The following is a 15903-nucleotide window of genomic DNA, read 5'->3' on the forward strand; positions in this document are numbered from 1 at the left end:
TATCTCTATAGAGCTCCTTACATATCCAAAGTGACAGTCACTGGTGACTTGCTAGATGAAAGAAACATTTGCAGTGTGACCCCTAGTATTTCTTCATATTTTCGTCAGTGTAAGTTGTACAATGGAGTGACCACTCATTGGATTTAACTTGTATTTTTGCTCCGTTATGCAGCCTCCCCATAATCTCCCTTGACTGGAATGCATATTAAATATTGGTCATGCATAGAATATAGCAAAAACTCCATACCCCCTCCAAGATAAACAGAGCTCCTATTTTTTCTGTCGGTATAGTAACAAAGTTATCTGCTCTTACCAAAATAAAGCTACTTCATCTTGTAGAACTACCACTCGCACAAAATAATGGATATTTAACTATGTGCATTTGAAACCTTTAGGTAATCACTTGCTCATCAGGGTGAGTATCCCCCATGTCAGGAGGCCCTAAGGATTCTGCAGGACACCAATTTGAAAATCCATGGGATAGAGATGGTTTTTTCTCAGCCAATCACACATCAAGGAAAGAGACTTTCCGGATATTAATGGTAAGACGATCTTTGGAAAGAAAAGTTAGAATAGTTGTCACCATCAAGAACTGAACCTGGTCCATTTTTTTTTTAGCGAGGCTGCAATATATGCTCTACTCAGCATATCAGGCTATTATGCATGCTATAAGGAAAGTTGTCTTTGTTGTATTGATAGCATGGTGTGACCGAGTTGCAAGATTTGTCTTGCCATTAATATCCAGAAAGTCTCTCTTTGATATTTAAATGAAGTCAACATGTATCGATATACAAATGTCACAACAGACAAAAAGTCCAACAAGGTGGCTGGAAAAACAGTACACTGAATAGACAAGAACCAAGTCACTATGCATTGCACTGTAATTTCCTGTGTATTATTTGGAATTTGCAAGCAGTGTATTGGCCTTTTTCTTGCATTTTAAAAGTTTACAAAAAAGCAATGTTCCTTTAAAAAAATGAAACTTTTAAATCAATTCATACGATAAACTTTCATTAAATTTATTCATCTTTGGCTTTAATGTAAAATTACATCACATAGACTTGAACATATATAGATATTGGAAGATGGAGAAGAAAGTATTGCACAGGCTCTATTTTACTATAAAAAAAGAACTTTCACTAGACCAAAAGGGGTTCTTAACCTTCTGTGTTCTATGAACCCCTTACGCAAATAAGGCCACAGACTTTACAGAAAAATACTTAAGTATGCATAATTTTTGTTCGACATTACTTTGGAGCAGTGTTTCTCACAGCCTGTGACTCCCTTTAGACCATATTTTCTTTTCGTGCCCCCCCCCCCCCAGTTTTATCCAAGGGGCTCCCTACCCTCACCTGAGACTTTTTCTAATTAAATTGAGTCAAAACTAGATTTATAATGAACAAAATTTTATAAATACGGCCGATCTCTGGAACCCTAAACCAATCATGGATCCCACTTTTCATCCCACCCAATAGATGAATTATATGGGAAAATAGGCCTCAGAATGATCCAATGAACCTATGCAATAAATCAATATTTCTGATGGGTCCTCACCATGGATCTGTGAATATCTTGGGCTAGATTTCAGTGAGCTTCCTTCATGTGTGTGGAGGGGGGTCTATGCATGGCAGTCTCAAGATCATGGGTCCCTATATTTAGTTGGGAAACAGCTTGTATATTTGCGAACTTACACTCAAAAATCATAGCACCAGATCTCATGTATGCCTTATGGACATGAAGCCCCGGGCTATTAACATCACATGAGTTAAGGTTGCCCTGGGGCTGTACTATCTGGCCATGCTTATTCTCATCCCACAAGAATTATAAGCATGACTTGAAGAATAATCCGAAAAACGATACCAAGGAATTATTCTTAGGTTCACTCCTTAACATCACGTGACGCAAAAGAAATCTCTTTCCACACAGGGAAAAGTGATTTTTCTTTTTGGCCGATCGACCACTAACCACAATCAAAATTAAGCTTGGGATAAACAACTACTAATATACATTTAATGAATTTTTTGTTCAGCAAAGGTGGCAAAGCAAATTATTTTTTGATGCACGTGCAGAACATTTGTTGTTGTTTTTTTCACATTCTTTAACGTTAAAAATGGAAGGTGTTAGCAGGGCTGTTGGATAGAATTCCCCCCCCCCCTTTTTCCTTAATGGGGAAGATGGAAAACAGAGGGAGTACATGAAGAGTTATTTTTATAATCAAATATATTTTTCAGCATGTAAATGTTATTCACGAGGATGTTTCAGCATTATAATTATTTTATTGAAGTTCTTTAAGCCATACATAAGGAACTACCAAAATCACATTGGAATGAAAATGTATTGTTGTCCTTCACTGCCTATTTTGATTGACGTGGGTGATTATTACTTTTGCTCCATTTATTTTATTTACATAATATAATTTTAGAATAATAATTATATCATTGAGAAATACACAATGAAATCTCAATATAATAGCTTACTCTGCGGACCAAAAAAATATTGTTTTAGAGATTATTGTTATACCGAGAGGCAGCAGTTAGAGTATAAGCATTTTCAAACAAGATTCAAAAAAATATAGAGGGATTTATCATTGTAGCAAGATTTCACTGTACAAACTACACTTGGTAATGAGTAGATTTTTAACTGAATCCAATCATTTGTAAAAGGCCGACGAAATTGCATAGTTTTCTTCCAAGGAAAAACATCACTTAAGTCATTGTAATAAATTTTCAAATCAGACAAAGAAATAAATTTTTCACTAAACCGGCACCATTGTGAGTAAAAAGTATGATCATCTGATGCTAAGGAGTGGGTCTCCCCCATCCTAAATTTTCCTTGAAATATTCAGAAAAAAGCTATGCTTGTTTTCAGAGGGGGGAATGCCAATAGTACAAAAAATTTCCCTTTTATGCTTATATTGTCATAATCAGTGCAGCTACGGATCGGATTCCTGAATCTGATTATCCAATTGGATTATCAGGATAAGCATGAGTAGGTAGCACAGCCCCTGGTACCATGGACAGCTCTTCTAGATTCTGAAAGAGGTCACATTTTTGCCCACCATATTTCATTTGCCTTATTTCTTCACAGTTCCTCAGGCTCCCCCAACATCCCAGGACCACAAGAGAGGGCATATGGCCCGTGGTTGAAAAACACTGCTTTAAAGGAATGTTTATGAGATTTGCAGCTTAGCATACAGTCGGACCCCGATATAATAAACTTTGATTCAGCAAATTTCTCAATTTAACATTTCTTCCAAAATTCTGACAAAAATAATGTCACATCCACTTTGGTAAGAAAAGTTAGTTGTCTCTACCAGAGGAAATTGAACCAGGTCCACTTTTTTTGAGCAAGGCTGCAATGTTCTCTACCCAGGATATTATGCATGTTATAAGGAAGGTAAAGATGTGTCTCTTTGTTGTATTGGTAGCATGGTGTGACCAGATTGCAAGATTTGTCTTGCCATTAATATCCAGAAAGTCTCTATTTGACTACCCAGGTCTCTTTCTTTAGCGATAAACAAAAAAAGTGAGAGTAGGAATCTGTTCCTTTGTGTAAAGAAGGCAATAAAGCCATATAGAGTATGGGAAGGTTTCAGTGCCAATCGGTGTCCACCAATATCCTAAAATGTTGAGCTATTGGCATGTTTGATTTCAATAGAGAAATAAAGTTACCTCAAGTTTATGTTCTGTCTTGACAAGCAAAGAATGGCTAGTCATCTGAAGAGAAAGCACTGTATTTTGATTAGAGAAAAATGGCAATTTTGACAGAATTTGATTAAACTGTTGATGTACCAAATTTCTATCAAACAATTTTTTCATGCATCCTGACTTTATTCTCAAGTTTATACATACACACATATATATATATATATATGTATATATTTTTTCTCAATTGTTACCACCACCAGAACATGGTCCTGGCTTTGTCTCCCCATCAATTATTGTCAGAAATAAGTTGTAACAGCAACTCGAAAGCAAGTAGCATTTAAAATTTACCACTCTGAATGTGTTACACATCCTCATATATTTGACTCAGTTTTAACAATTTCCTTAATTTGTTGGAATAAAATTGTTGGTTCCTTCCGATTTGTTAAATCAGGGCTTAAGTGTATAACTGTTTTCCCATCTGAACTCACTGAACACCCCCCCCCCACCCCTCATAATCTCTCCAAGAATCTCTGAATTAAATAAATATTGTGTTGAAGACAAAAACATATTTAACAGATAAGATAAAAATGGAATCATTTACAACAAAACTGAAACTAAAGTATCACACAAATTTTCCCACGTCAAAAGCATTGCCATCATGTGTATACATTTAGATTGTCTCGAATAATCTCTGCATAGAAGACTTCACACTGTTAGTTCTTTATATGTATTGATGTAAACGTATCTTGAAAAGCACATGTACAGCTTCCTGAACCAAACAAATTGAGTCTTGTGGGCTCTCATGGCTTTCTGCAATTTTTAAAAAAATCAATTTTAAAGAAGAATTCAGATATTGTTACAACACATTATAACTACAGTCAAATCTTGATTAGTAAAATGCACAGTGCCAAACGATAAACTTGGGGTTACAATTAGTTCAACTCATTGAACTATCCCATCACGAAGGTACCAGGGTCTATTCACAGTAAACTTCAATTTAAACAGATATTCAACTAATCCTGAATTGACTCCAATTACTTATTCATTTGTTCCTTACTAACACCAATTTTTCCCATCATTGTAAGCTCTCTTGCTATAACAGAATTTTTACTATGATTGTTAGATAGATTCGCCTCTGCCTAGGTAGGAACTAGGTCAATGAATGACCAAACGAGTGACCTATAGAGTTTGTAAACATGTGAGTGGACAAAAGAGTGTGCAGGCACGAGTGACCTAGAGTGTGTGCAAGCATGTGACTGACCAAAAAATGATCCAGAGAGCAAAGGATCAGACGAGAGAGTGTGGGAGTGCGAGAGCAATAAAAAGAGGAACCTAGAGCGTGTGTGAGCATTGGAGTAACCAATCGGCAAATTTGTTTAGCCCACAAGCAGCAAAATCATAAATGTGCCTCTGCATATGCCTCACAAATGTAGTATTAGAAATAATCATAATATTTAAGCAAATACTTTTTTTAGAAGAAATAGTAAGAACAGAAAATTGAATAGTACTCGAATACAAGAACAAACAGAGAAAGTCTTTGAATTTTTTGTATATATTGAATGATCACCATTTAAATTAACTTGGCAGAAAATAATGTTCATCACAATTTTTCAAGACTTCAAATGCTTTAGAATGTAAAAATAAAAAATATATACATTGAACATTGAAGGACCAGTCACACCTCGCTTCCCATCTCAAGGAGATATCGAAGCTTTCCCGAGAGATGGGTGCATCCGGAAAAAAAAAATATATACAGTATTACAAACCTGGATGACAGCAACATCTTCATAAGTAGAAACGTAAGTCAGATCACCAGCTATGTAGCTGCTTGGAACATCCATAAAACTTGAATACTTCCGTATGACATTAACAGTTTCCAATATGTATATTTTGCAATCTAAAATAAAATTTAAAAACAGTTAATAATCCTTTCATTGCACACAAGGAAAACAAATTTGTTGGCCAAACAACCTGAAAACTTTTAAATTTAATTCTAAAAATGAAACTGTTTCACTATTATTACATCTCTCAATATTAAGAATATCCTGCCCATAAAAATATGGTGGTTTATCCCTTGCTAATTTGGACCACACCAACTCCGAATGATGATGCAGGCCATACAGAATTTTGAGCTTAAATGAAGTAAATACAGCCATAAGTGATGGGAATTGAATTTCAATGCAATAAAAAGATCAAATAATAAGTACAATATAATGAGAATGTAAATGCAGCTACACATGCTCATATATACCATAACAAAAGTACAATGGTATTTGATATGTTTACAATTTATAATATTTTATTTATGCAATATTGTTGGCCTTTCAAAGGCCTATACAAGAGGACGCAGTGGATTTACACATACATGTTTTGTATCATTTGACAAGAAATTGGGAGATAGTGGGGGGGGGGGGATTAACAATAAAGAAGGGGAGCTTGTTCCATTCAACTATGGTATTAGGAAAGAAATTGTATTTAAAACAGTCTATAAAGGCACAAATAGGTTTTAAATTTTTTGGGTGGTCAAGTCTACTGGAAACATAAGAAGGATTAGTCAGAATACTGGATGTATACAATTTAGATGATCATGAGTAATCTTATAAAGCATGACTAAGCAGGAGATAAGTCGTGGGTAGAGATTAAGTTCGAGTTTGAAATTGGAAATGGCACTAAAAGAGGATAGCAGTCATGAATAAAGCGGGCAGATTCGTGTTTTTTGATATTATCAGAGGTGTAGGGGGTCCCAGACTTCAGCTGTGTAAGAAAGAATGGGAGAAGTTTGATAGCAGAGAAGTTGGATGTCACGAGTAGAATATTTGAGGTTACAGTGCAGGAAGAAAAGTTTATTTACACATTTCTGGTATACATAATCGATATGATTATTCCAACGTAGGTCAGCTGAGATTATGAAACCCAGATATTTAAATTGAGAAACATGGGATATGGTTACATTTATTAATTGAGTATAACAATTCGAGGGGAACAGTTTTACAAGAAGCTCTCATGAAAGCTGTTTTAGATAGGTTTATAGGCATGGGCCAAAACGAGCACCAGTCTGAGGCAGAAGCAAGATTACGTTGAAGAATTTCTTGGTGATCAATTACACAGTAGATTACAGTCATCAGCAAAAAATCTAGTTGTGCAGTTGAAGGTTTCGGGGAGATCGTTTATATATATTAATATATATGTATTGTATATGTACTGCTTCGAAAAATAGTCTTTTAATGTCTTCTGTAATTGAGCCCTCTTAAATGTTTCATAGAGCAGGGCTGGATGAATCGCAAAAAAAAAAAAAAAATTGGGCCCCAGAATAATTTTTTAGTAAAAATTCAAAGAAAATTGTCACCTGAAGAAAAAGATCCAAACTAATGCTTTTTTTCAGGGCATAGTGAACCTCTTTCATGTTGGCAGATGTGCTGCTATAAATTCCAAACATTTTATGCTATCCCCAGCCTGCAATTTAGTAACTACACTGAGAAAATGTTAGGCATCAGCACCAATTTTCGTAGTTGACCTAGCACCTGGAATTTGTCCAGCCCTTTCATAGAGCATCACATTGCTTGTGAGTAACAAGTTCAAGATGTTCTCCATTTGTTGATGCTCCTCACTGACTCCCTTTTTTTCCCTCAGAAAAAAGATTTAACTTTTCCTCCGGTTAAGGGAATCAATAAAATCCCATATTGAATATGCAGCCTCTACCACCCCTGTCTTCATTCGTTCAACTGTCCCATATTCAAGGAGTGATATTGCCTATTTCAGAAACACTGAACTAAAAAGTTCTTGTTATGTGCTGAGGCATTCAGTGGACCTGCTTGTCATGACACATAAAAGACATTTTACGGCACCAAGGTTTTTTAATGAATTCATGATAAGTGCCTCGGATGACCCAAAACTTGGTTGATTGGGATAATACAATAATTTGGTTTGCACACACACAAGCGTAATTTGTTCTAGGAACACAATCCTAATTTAAAAGCACAATTTATATCTAAGCACATTTCTCCATAGAAAATAATGAGAACTCAAATTATTAATTCTGCGACAGTGCTTTCACACCAGCCATGATTCTTTTTAGTGCAGATTAAGTTGTTTTATAATTCCTGTATTATACTTCAATTTATATTTTATACTGAAAAAAGCTTGTGGAATTTTTGGAATGACTCAGGGCAGAGCTTCACTTTGAAATAAATCCTTACCTGCATAGCACATAATGAGAACGTTGTCTCTATAAGGTCTGATTGATACACACTATATTCAAATGAAAAAAACGGTAATACAGTCAACGCTTGTTGTAATGACCCCATGTTATAGCAACCATTCCATTACAATGACCGGTAGCATAGATCCAAAATGTTTTCATAGAATGACTACCATATATGTCTTATTTACAACATAACGACTCTCCCAATATAACGTCTGTTTTCATCGGGATGAAGGGGGGGGGGTCATTATATAAAGTGCCTACTGTACTTTGGAAAATCTGAAAATAGAATGACTATTTTTCTGGAAACTGCAATTGTACAAAGTGTCAACAGAGACATATTTACAAGGAGAGCTAAGCAGTCTACAGCCTAGGGTATCAAGTTTGGATAGCTAGAAGAATTTCGGAAAATGGTAGTCAATAAAATTAGGCCACAACACGAGGAGCATAGGTGATAACATTCTCCTCGTATTATAACACATGGGGGGGGGGGGAATTGACAAAACCATTGCAATTTGATAAACAGAGTGATATATTTTGAGGCTAATAAATTATAGTGCGAAGACTCTCATATTAAAATGCATTTATTGACAAGACTAAGATATTCTTTACAGCATGATACTTATTATTACAGGCTGGGGAAACTGGGCACTGCTCAAGTTCCCCAAGCCAAATGGGAGGCCCAACAAAAAATTTACAATCATTTTGCATTACCCCTTTCAAGAGGGACCTCCAAAAAAAAGTCTGGCTCCAGGGACTCGAGAAGACACGGTAAGGTCCTGTATTATTATGATATATGCCAGTCTATAGCATTGGCGGGGAGATACTCCCTAGCATTAATGACGGAACTGTCTTTTTTCATATATAGGGTGATTATAATTAAAGTTCCCATGCTTTGAGTAGTTTTCCTCAAAAACTAGTTATTATAATACAACCAAATTTTTAGGGTATCTTATTGAGACCATGGAAGAAAGATTTATGAAAAAAACAATTGTTCAATTTTCGACCACCAGGTGGCGCCTTTTACTGCATTTTACCATGGTCTATATAACATATATACCAGGTTTCAATGGAATACATCTACCAGAACAATCGCTACATAGTTCTGAGTAGTTTCAGTACATTCACAATGCTCAGATCAATGTAGCGTCCGTTCTGGAGGATGTATTCCATTGATACTTGGTCTGTGGGAAAATGTGAGATGCAATAAAAAATCATCACTTTTTCACCTGGTGGTAGAAAATTGAACTTTCTCAATTACTTCATAATTCATAAATCTGTCTCCCATGGTCTCATTAAATTATTCTAAAAATTTGGTTGCATTCGGATAAGCAGTTTTTGAGAAAAATTACTGAGAGTATTGTATACTGTAAACTTGTATTACACTCTGTATACAAAAGACCAAGAGGAAAAGAAATTACAGGGGTTGCAACAAAGCTTCGTGATGATGAGGAGAAAGGAAAGAAACAGAGACAACTTGTTTGAATTTATTCCACTAGCGTTTGGATGCAATATTACGTTCTTGATCATAAAGTGGTTAAAGGAAGAGAACTACGAGTTAAGGGAAAATTTTAACACTAAAATACAAAAAAAGTTCTGGGGCTGAGGGAAAACTTCGACTTCAAAACAGATGTTTGAGTTATCACAAATTGACTGTACTGCATCATATAAATAGACGGGTAATCTATAATTAAAACCAATATGTTCTGAGCTGTGTACAGCCTTAACTATCCATCACACAGCTACGAAACATTTGGAATATACGCGAATTGTAGTGAATGCTATTTGTTTGTGGTTTTTTTTTTTTTGCAAACATGTGACTAAACTGCTCAGGCATCATGGTAAAATATCTACATGCATTTTCAACCAAACCATTTTTATTTCTTCACTAGAAAATATAACATCACTTTAAAAGAATGTGTTTCGCTGGTGAAAAACTTATGGATACTGTGATTCCACACCAAAATTGTTATGTGAAAGTTTTTGTACCTTGAAAAGCACTTAAAAATTCTCTCCTATTCTCTCATTAAGACCACCTTAATAATTTCAATATTTTCTTATGAGTAGTTAAAGCTGTAAAAAGTGTACAGTACACTAACTTTAAGACACCCTATATATCGTTAGTTTGAATTTTCACTCAGAGTTAAACATAATATCAAATCAGAAGTACCTTTGGCTATTTGACCTTTCTTCATCAAGTGCCTGAAAAGATGTAAATAATTGAAATTTCGGGTTAAACTTTTTCAAGTCTGTATACATTCAATAAAAATGCAGTTCTATGTATAAAATTTTTATCATAAGCTGCAACATTCATCATTCAGCATGTTCATACAGAATAATCTCTTCAGTCATTCCCCAATACAATTATTGTGCAAAAAAAAAACAAACACATTCTCTAATAGTCAAGTTTGCTTATAACATACCCTCTTTGTTATAATTGACGTACATGGTATAAGCAAGGTCTTAAAATTAGCTTATATAGCAGTTGTATGTATTCGTAAAGTAGATTATTGAGATTGCTTCAGACAAAATAAACATATGCAGTACGTAATTAATCAAATTTAATATGAAATATAGTTTTTGGTTGATCTCTCTCAAGGAATTTCGAAAATTTATTGGAGCTGTGAAATACATGCAGGGCATTACATATCCTAGAAGTACATACAGAATCTATAGAACATGCGCACATACATTTCTTTTTGATTTATTTCATTGATATTATTTGAGTTCATGCTAATGATTTTTACTCAATAAATCATTAAAAAAATACAACAGATGTTCATGAGTTTTACTTGTTATCAATCACCATGCTTTTGCAAAGTCTTTCAATAGATAGAGATTTTTGATGCTGTTAAAACAGTGCAGATTTCTGCTTTTACCAATCACAGCATTCATTCATAACTGCCATCTACCAAGTGATCCAGAAGTTACAAAAAAGTAAGCATTCAGTAATTTGAAGAGCACATTCCATGTGTGCAGCTTTCACAGAAATGCATAGAAAGACAGAAATTTTCTTTTAAATAACACATAATTTTACAGTTAGAATAGCAGGTGCACACTTTCTAGGTGTAGACTATTACAGTGCCAATGTAATTTTTTCGACAATAAATTTATTATTATTATAAAAATTTCCACTGCTCTCTGTGGGAAAAAAGCATGAAGATATGACCTGCATGCAATACATGCTGCATAAATAAGTTTTTTCAGCTTCATTTTTACAGGTTTTGTTGGCAGTATATGTTATATCTGAATTATTTTCTAGGTTAGGAGAGTGTTTCAAGTATTTTATATCCACACTATGTGTTTTAAGCAGGGATATGTAAAATAACAGAGGTAAAAATATATGGAAATGAATGGGCTGAAAATCAAGGATAAAAACCGTATTTTATATCCATATAGTGTGTTATATATATCCAGGGTATGTTATAAATGTACTCAACTGTAGTTTAATGATGAAGAAATTTTGGTAAGCTGTACCTTAAGGCATTGTGAATAGAAACGTGATTGGAATGACCACTGACACCATATGAGTCGAAAGACAGCACCTAAAAATAAAACATCAACATCACGTGAACTGTTGATTAATACGTGATTCATAAAAAATTATGTGATCGTTCTCTCAAAATTTAGTTAATAGAGTGTGCTTTGGATAAATGAGGCTCAACTTTATTTTGTGTGTGTGTTATGTTTCTTCTTATGTACCTCAACAAAATGTCATATGTAATTATTTTATTGTATTTTTATACTTTGCTCCTTTTTATTTTCAAAATTATAGGTGTGCTTATTGATTTGATAACAGCTAAAAATTCATAAATTCCAAACATCATTTAGCTACATACTGTTAACATAACCTATTTTGTCAAAATTTGGTAAGGACAAAATATTTCTGATGCATTTTCAATTTTATATTTGCGTTCCAATCACAGGTTTATACAGGTAGAATGGGGGACATGGGGGAACATGTGCTTCTGCCTTAAGAGACTATTAAAAATTAAAAATATTTCAAAACATTTTAATAAAAAAATTAACATATTTACAATGAAAAGAATATTTAATCAATTTCTGTGGATTAACATTTAATTTCTTTTTTATGTGAAGGTCAGGAACTTTCAAAATTTTTCTGAAAGAGATTCCTTGTCTCTCTTCAAAAACTGATCTTGGTTTTCAACAGTACTTTTCCCCCTTTTTAAAAAAAACATGAAAACAGTGGCTCTAATTTCATTTTTATAAATTTGACATGAAATAATAATGTGTACATGAACAAAATCCAAAAGATGCTCACAAGATCTGCAGTAAGACTTCTGATGTATTTCAGTAGTAAGCCACCAACCAATACCTTGTTCCAAGATATACTTGGGTTGTCCGGCAAACCACTAAGAGACACAAATTAGAAATGCACATTATGATCGATTTCTTATAATACAACACATGGGGGAAAAGATATTGACAAAACAAGTAAGAACAAAAAAACCAATGCAAAACACAGTAAAATGGGGGGAATAAACAAGAAAAAACTACCATGTTTCTCGAGAACAAGATACAGTCTTATATAAATTTTTTGAGCAAAAATTGATATAAGACTCCAAAAGTTGATAGAATATATGCTTTAAGGCCTATATTCAGATGATGTCTCTTTTTTTCCCAAACAGAAAAGATTTTCCATAGGAAACCTATGGGAAATCACGTTTCAGCTAACAAACATGATTCTGTAATGAAGTATTTCATTAAAAATACAAATACAACGACACAACAGGCAAAATGCCCAACGAATAAGCTGAGAAAAAGATGCCCATAACAAATATGGATGTCATATATTTCAAAAATACAGCAACCCAATTAAAAACACAATCACAAAAATTATAAACAATTAGTCAGTATGTCACTGTAAACATTGACATAATTTCCGATAATTTTGTGTTGTGACTTTGATTCAGTTATCATAAATAAAAAAGTCAGGCACCATTATCATTTTTTTAGTTACCAAAAATACTAATAACTGTTACCTTCTTAACAAATACACAACATAACTACCAAATAAAGAATCAAACAAGTAATTGATGAAATAAATATTGACCACAAATTTCAAACATCAATGATGTAAAATACCTGTGATGAACAGTAATGACATTCCCAAGAGAAATACCAAGGATTTTGCAGCTTTCTCTGAGCTCGTCTTTTCTTTTGTGACCAAGCTTCTCATAATCCCCTTGTGTCGTAAAAAAAAGATGGCAAAAATGTACAAGTAATCAGAAATAAATATCAGTTAAATAACAAAAGTGAAATAAAATGAGAAAAATTTACGCCCCAATCAACATAACTAGGTCTCTTTCTTTTAGAGATACGTCACTCAAATGGATATCTCGACTTGGGAAAGCAATCTAAGTCACTGGGAAAACTTTTCACCACCAGATTCATTAATTGCCAAGCAGCTGATTAAGGTCTCACTACACGCAATCAAGAACGTAAAAAAAAAAAAGCGGGAACAAAATTTTTGCTCATATTCTGGGCTGGCTCCAGTACACTCATTAACGCCAGAGTAGAGCGGTGGTTAGATGCTCGTCCACCACCATGAACATTGCTGTCACGGTCTCAGGTTTTAACCCAGGGAAGAATATATATATATAGGATATTTTCCCCTAACAAGCTTGAGGCAACCACATCTAGATGGCGCCTTCATTTCCAACCCATCTCATTAATTTTAGTAAATTGCAATATAGCGATATGGATAGAGTTCGTGTTAGGTGAAGTAGCACACACTCATTAATACTTTCGCACAGTTTGTAGCCACACATTATGAAAATGATACTTCACTCACTCTAATGATCAGACTTTTGTCACACCCGCAGGCTTCTTTTAATGATTCTAAAAATGATAGTGGTTAATATTTGGTTCTGTTCTGGACATAAAGAATAATGTAACCACCAGATGTCAGCAATACTGTAACCACACATACACAGAAAATGTTTTCGCTATAAAAGACTTTTCACAAACCTCGTGCCCATCACCAAATGCGGCCTGGGAATGAGTTCCATCCAACCCATGAAAGGTAATTTGTAAAAAAGTATTGATACATACATCATGCTAGATACCTCTCCACCATGCCCTAGCAATGCTCTCAACCTCTGCCCTATAGCAATGTACCCCTTTTAATTTTTTTTTTTTGTCCCTACACGGGTTCCTTTCTTTCTTTGCACTGTTTGACGAAATAACAAGATTCTGCCATATGAGGCAATGATGTCTATTGAAGAGTTAGCTGTATATACAGTGAAACCAGGGTCGCAAATAGGAGGGAGCAGGTGGGTCCAGTGTTGTTCATATTACTGTAGTTTGAAGTAACGGCAGAGGCATATTTATAGGGGGCTTAGTGGCCTATATCTCAAAGTAACAAATTTGGGGAATGATTGGTTAAGAAAATTAGTAGAATGGGAGAAGGGAGGCAAAACGTGTTTTGCTCACAGGTGGTAAAAGCATAAATTAGCCTCTGCCTAAGTCAAGGGAGAAATTAAATCAGCGAGTGACAAAAAGTGGGACCTAGAGAGCAAGGGGACCAGGTCAGCGTGAGAAAAAAAGAGTAACCAAGATAATGTGTGAGCATAGAAGTGACAAGAAATAGCACAAAAGCATGTGAATGACTAAAACAATGTGCACGCATGCAAGTGATCAAAACAATGTGCAAGCATGTGAGTGACCTACAGAGCTAGGGACTGGTTCTGTGAGCAACCAAAAGAGCTACAGACTGGGTCTGTGAGTGACCAAACATGACCTACAGAGATAGCGACCTAAGTCTGAGAGTGACCTACAGAGATAGGGGACCGGGTCTGTGAGCAACCAAGATAGTGTGTGAGCATGGAAGTGAAAATAAATAGTTTGTAAGCATGGAAGTGACAAAAAAACAGTGTGTGAACATAGAAGTGACACAAATCAGTGTGCAAGCACAAAATGACCAAAACAGTGGGTAAGCATGTGAGCAACCAAAAGCGTAACCTACAGAGCTAGGGACCAGGTCTGTGAGTGACCAAGATAGCGTGTGAGAATGGAAGTGGAAAGAAACTGTGTGAGCTTTGAAGTGATCATGGCCCACATGAGGGTGTAGCCTGACATGATTCTCATCTTTTTGTTTTTTCACACTATAAATTTAGTATAGAAGGGCCTATGAAAAGTGGAGTCTGACAAGGGCCCTAAAACGTGGAGGCCATGAAAGTAACAGTGACATGAAAAGAAACAGTGTGTGAGCACATGAGTGGCCAAAACAGTGACCTAAAAACAGTTGCATGGGAGTGACCAAAAAGTATTCAAGCATGTAAATGACTAAGAGAGTGACTTAGAGACAGAGGCATGTTGGATTTATAATGGTGGGCAAACTGGCTATAGCACAGAGTGGAAAATTTGACAAATGGTCAAGAAAATTAGAATGAAAGAAAAAGAAAACAAGAATCTCATATATTGCAATACTGTATAACTAACACACAAGCATTTTTCAAAATTTTCATCGCACCTGTGGATAAACAGAGGATGTAAATGCAATAACCACTGCGCGCGAGATTCACGATACTCGGTCCAAAAAACATGCATTCGTCGTCGGGATGTGCGATGATGAACAGCGCGACGAGTTCACGCGTCGACGAGTCTTTTCTAGAATAACCGAACATTCGCTTGTAAAACACGATGAGCATGTAGAGCAGGTAAAAAGAAAGGATCAAAGAAACACACAGGGACGTCGACACGAACAGCCCCAACGTATACATGTATTCCGGTAACATCGGTTCTCAAATCAACAACGCAAAATCTCGGTTACCAAAACACCATCAGTTCACCTCATCAATTAAACATATATTATAATTCTTTTCATCGCTGTTACCACAACGATGCGTCGCATTTCATTCTTTGTGCGTGAATGACATTCTCAAATCGTCTGACAACCTTTTTGTTTACAAATACGAATATTTCAAAACTTTCTGATAACGTACATAACTACTATTATGACTTGATTCCATTTAAAATAAGATTTTCAGATGACTTGTCGTCTGATATTTTGATTTTTCACTAACAGCATTA

General features: G+C 35.1%; 1 protein-coding gene across 1 annotated transcript; it reads right to left on the reverse strand.

The window, feature by feature from the left end:
- Positions 1 to 1000: 1000 nt before the first annotated feature.
- Positions 1001 to 15790, reverse strand: PIG-L (phosphatidylinositol glycan anchor biosynthesis class L). Its single transcript, XM_089236023.1, has 7 exons — positions 15344 to 15790; positions 12955 to 13054; positions 12131 to 12221; positions 11326 to 11393; positions 10019 to 10050; positions 5414 to 5544; positions 1001 to 4457 (listed from the first exon to the last, which is right to left on the reverse strand). Exons 1-7 carry the CDS (start codon positions 15606 to 15608, stop codon positions 4353 to 4355), a joined length of 792 nt encoding a protein of 263 aa, XP_089092149.1. The 5' UTR covers positions 15609 to 15790; the 3' UTR covers positions 1001 to 4352.
- Positions 15791 to 15903: the final 113 nt, after the last annotated feature.

The sequence above is a fragment of the Pholcus phalangioides genome, unplaced genomic scaffold (assembly GCF_987345545.1).
Source record: "Pholcus phalangioides strain wild (caught in Gottingen) unplaced genomic scaffold, Ppha-v1.0 ptg000009l_1, whole genome shotgun sequence".
Classification (NCBI taxonomy): domain Eukaryota; kingdom Metazoa; phylum Arthropoda; class Arachnida; order Araneae; family Pholcidae; genus Pholcus; species Pholcus phalangioides.

Coding starts and splice junctions, on each gene's coding strand:
- PIG-L (XM_089236023.1), bottom strand. CDS start 15,608: ATGTTACCGGAATACATGTATACGTTGGGGCTGTTCGTGTCGACGTCC. Junction 12,222..12,954: donor GTCATTACTGTTCATCACAG/GTATTTTACATC, acceptor TGTGTCTCTTAG/TGGTTTGCCGGACAACCCAA. Junction 11,394..12,130: donor GAAGTCTTACTGCAGATCTT/GTGAGCATCTTT, acceptor TTTTATTTTTAG/GTGCTGTCTTTCGACTCATA.